This window comes from Eurosta solidaginis, chromosome 1 (assembly GCF_040869045.1).
Source record: "Eurosta solidaginis isolate ZX-2024a chromosome 1, ASM4086904v1, whole genome shotgun sequence".
NCBI lineage: Eukaryota > Metazoa > Arthropoda > Insecta > Diptera > Tephritidae > Eurosta > Eurosta solidaginis.
The window spans coordinates 9728244-9732483 of record NC_090319.1 but is presented as its reverse complement, the minus strand read 5'-3'; the positions used below and the strand labels follow the sequence as shown (position 1 = coordinate 9732483).

Below are 4240 nucleotides of genomic sequence, written 5' to 3'. Positions count from 1 at the left end.
TGAGTGCGCCCCACACATTCCGACAGCTTTTGGTATTTTTTAATATTATTTTCGATTTTTTTTCTTTTAGCATGGAGCTTTCAAATGCTCTCTTTTTCATTTTTTAAACTTATTTTTATATGGTTTTCGTCGGTTGAAAATGGCGGAATTTAAAAAATAACAAAACAACCGTGATAATCATTTGATTGTCATATGACAGTCAGTAGTGACAGCATGATTAAATCGGATAAACTGTTCTCGCATACATAAAATTCCGCTGACAATTATGTATCTGTCTCACATGCATAATGGTATCTGCTTTATGTTCTTTTGTTCTGCACCAGGTGTCCGAAGCTTTCACAGTTTGAGTCCTTTTTCATGATTATAGGCTGTCGTTGGGGACATGCGGACATGCGTGAGCGAACAAAGGAACATACATAAATTTGGGTATCAATGTTTACGCCATCGCAGGATCAGCATTATCAATTACAAGTGTGAGTGGATTAGTAAAACTATTAGCGTTTCTTGTAGGGTAACCACGTTTATAAGGAACAGGGTGAACTTTTAAAATTTCTTCATAGCGCCAATCAATACCTTTTTTTCATGCGGATACCCTGTCCATGCATATTTTAGCGGAAAACTGTTTTTAAAACGTATATGACAGACCAAAATTTTAAATCCCATTTTTAATTTAGGCAAGATTTTAAATAAAGAGTAATTTTAGTCAGGGACTATGATTACGGGCCAATGTTTTTAATATTTAAAAAATCGATAAAACTCACTATGGCATCGCTGAACAGCAGAAGTGTTTATTTAGCTTCCGTTGACTGTCAAAAACCAAGGTGACAGCTGTTAAACCAAATGCTTATCAGATGTTTTTGTAAATAAAAGGAATTTCTTTTGTGGTAATAAATGGCGAATTTAATAAGATTTGTGTGTAATTCTATTAGCCGGAATACTATACCAATCCATCGCAGCATAGCAACAACTAATCAGTCATTCGTCAAAGAAAGTGAGCCATGCACATGCCTTCTATGTATATGTATTACCATTGTTTCATAACCTTCTACACTTAAATTGCAGTTCAGGAAAAGACGGATAAAAGTACTCTTGTCGTTCAGGCTGTACAACTCCCATCACCACGCGCCGACCGCATGCTAAAAGAAGCTTGCAGTGAACGATTCTGCCCAGAATGCACGGTTGGTTTGGACATTAAACATACCGATGTGCTTATCCTGTCACAATATGTGCGTTCCGACGGTTGCATGCTCCCTAAACGTATAACAGGATTATGCTCAAGGCAACAAAAGCGTATAGGTGCATTGGTTACTATGGCACAAAAGGCCGGTTTGATGCCCAATTTGACACCAGCCAAAAGTAAGAAAGATCCCAAAAAGCGCTTTGGATGGAAAAAATATAATAAATACTTTTTAGAAGAGACTATTAGGTACTAATAGTCTAATTAATTAATATTCCTACATATACGAATTAGAGATATACGCCGCCGATTTAGGTATTTTTTCGCACGCCGCCGCCGAATGTTAAATATATCGGCGCGGTACTATATGTTCTACTTATTTAAGACTGGCCATTTATTGTTCATGTCGAAAATTGGTCGGATATGGCCGAAAGTGTATCAACGGATGCGCATCGCTGCCAGTTATAAGAAACTAATTGCGAAATTTAACTCTTTCTAAATTTTCAAAAGTTATTTAAAAAAACTGACACTTTCAATGCTAGCTTAACACAGACACAAAACACTAAAAGAAGAGTTAGATTATAAATTTAGATATTTTTTTCAAAAAATTAATAATGAACAATCAATTCAAATAAAATTACCCAAGGCGAACATGTTTTCAAATTGCCCTAAACCAAATTACACAAAAAGGTGCCGATTTTTTTAAATTTTACATTGCGATTGGCTGAAAGAATAAGCGAAATCGGTGATGCCAAATTCTTTACTAGGTTCTAGGGGCATAAACACTCCTTTGAAATGATTCCTACCTCATACTTAAGTTGATGATTTATGTACGTATGAGAAGGGTTTGAAAAATCACTTGGGTTTACATTCAAACATCTGTTGTTCATTTGCGAAACTATACAATAGCGTCTGAAATGTTAATTTTGATTTTCACACTTCATCCTTCAACACCCAAGTCTCCCGCTTTGACATTTCCTAAAGTTGGCGGCCCTATCCAAAACTAGTCCCTTGGAGTGAATCACATTGATTATGGCCTATCAACCAAGTTTAAATATCACCTGCACGTTACGACTCCTTTTGCAAATGTGAATACGTAGGCACATATATTTACCTGGTGAAGCAAAAGCTTTCCCAAGACAGTCGAACTAATGACCGTGTGTGCTACTACCCTAACGTAGTGGACAGTCGAACTAGTCTGAAAACTGAAGCTACGCGGTCATCCATAACGGGCTCTTATATCATAAGGCCGGAAAACAGCAGTTAACATCTTTCAAGTTAAAATCGGTCGACTTTCAAAAAAATATCGTTTTGATTTAACGAAGACTATTGAAATCAATGTTGTGAATACAAACGTCTGCAAACTTTGGTCTAAATTTTAAAAATTTTATGCAGGGTCCTTGTAAAATTTTAATTATGTAGATGTGCCGAGGGTTATGCGATTTTCACCCATTACGCAATGACATCCACTTAGACTGCTTATCATTTCGAGGGCTGCATCCTTGGCCGAATAGTCACTCCCTAACGTTTCAAGGTGTAGCTCGGCAGCATAGCGCGACAAAAGCATTCGTTGGAAAGTCTTCGGAGCTACACCTAGAGCTTCTAGGAAAGTGACGGCGACGAAGGTATGAGTTCGAAGTCGCAGTCCTATAGCTTCTGTGCTGGCATATGGTGTGAGGGTCAGGAGGCGTGGTAGCGACTGGTGATCGATTGCTACTGTTCGCACATCGGGAATTGTAGCTCTTAAAAACAGCCGAAAAAACTGGAGGCGCCCTGTGCCACGAGAGTCATTGAGTATTAATAGACCATTAATAGCAACCGTAAGTCGCCTTTGTGCGTGACCGCCAAGGAGCCACAAATGATTTAGAGAAATTGTGTTCGCGACAATTATTAGGAGTTAACACTAGGTGAAACTACGCTTTGCACGAGATATACAGACAAAAGTGTGCATATTTTATGTATATCTATTTCTTTTCTGAAGACGCAGCAGTACCAATTCCAAAGACCGGGGTTAGGTTCGAAGCCTCTCTGGAGTAAGTGAACGTGGGACAATCCCTCCGCAAGGAGCTGCGCCTGAACATTTTTGGACGGTCTGCGTGATCTTGAGGCAAAAACTACGAACCTTTCGAAATGGCCAACACGTTGATTTCCTTAAATACATACAAACAAAACCTTTTGTAAATATTATTTTTTTAGCTTTTTAAAGTAAGAACACCGGCGTACGCCTGCGCGCCGCCAACGCCGCCGGTATATAATATAACCTACGCCGCCGCCGCCGATAAAGTGATCGGCGTAAACCTCTAATACGAATATTGGCGGCTGAATGTAATTATATGGAAATGTTTAAAATTTGTTTGGACTAAAGATCATGTCTACGACATCGTTTTTTTTATTTTTGAATAGCCTTACTTAATTGGCGCTTACCGTCTAAACGGTTATGGCCGTCGAACAAGGCGCGCCAGTCGCTCCTTCGCTCCGCCAACCGGCGCCATCGTTTTCCACCTGATCCTTCCAACGGATTGGGGGCCGCCCTCTACCTCTGCTTCCATAGGCGGGTTCCGAAAGAAACACTTTCTTGGCCGGAGCCATCTTTCATTCGCATAACATGGCCTAGCTAGCGCAGCAGCTGCGGTTTAATTCGCTGGACTATGTTGATGTCTGCGTATATCTCGTACAGCTCATCATTAAATCTTCTTCGGTACTCGAATAGCCAGTACTCTGAATATGATGAATGCATGGCGGAACCACACAAGGTGACAGCGCGGTGACATACCTAGAAACATAAATGAAAGTTCCATGTACTCTTTTTTTCTAAATCGATGGACTAATATCAAAATCGTAATGCGCCGGCATTTGATGTATCAAATTTATTTATATAATTTCACTAGAAGACCCGGCAGACGTTGTCCTGCCTAAATTTGTCGAATCTGCATACATTTTAATAAGCTTTTTCCGTCTGACTCTGCCCTTCGAAGCTTTTTCACAACAAAATAACTTTTTATACTCAACTGAGCAGACCTCAGAGTATATTAATTTTGTATATATATCAAAATGATCTGGGCG

The 4240-nt window shown here is 39.4% G+C and overlaps 1 protein-coding gene across 1 annotated transcript; it reads left to right on the top strand.

Moving 5' to 3' along the window:
* The first annotated feature begins 799 nt into the window (after window positions 1-799).
* Window positions 800-1828, top strand: mRpS18A (mitochondrial ribosomal protein S18A). The gene is made up of 2 exons (XM_067779454.1): window positions 800-991; window positions 1063-1828. The coding sequence occupies exons 1-2, from the start codon at window positions 892-894 to the stop codon at window positions 1431-1433; spliced, it is 471 nt and encodes a 156-aa protein (XP_067635555.1). The 5' UTR covers window positions 800-891; the 3' UTR covers window positions 1434-1828.
* The last annotated feature ends 2412 nt before the right edge of the window (window positions 1829-4240 follow it).

Bases quoted from the DNA above. Each gene is read 5' to 3' on its own strand.
- mRpS18A (XM_067779454.1), top strand. From the start codon at position 892: ATGGCGAATTTAATAAGATTTGTGTGTAATTCTATTAGCCGGAATACT. The intron at 992-1,062 runs GTGAGCCATGCA...CTTAAATTGCAG, and splicing joins TCAGTCATTCGTCAAAGAAA to TTCAGGAAAAGACGGATAAA.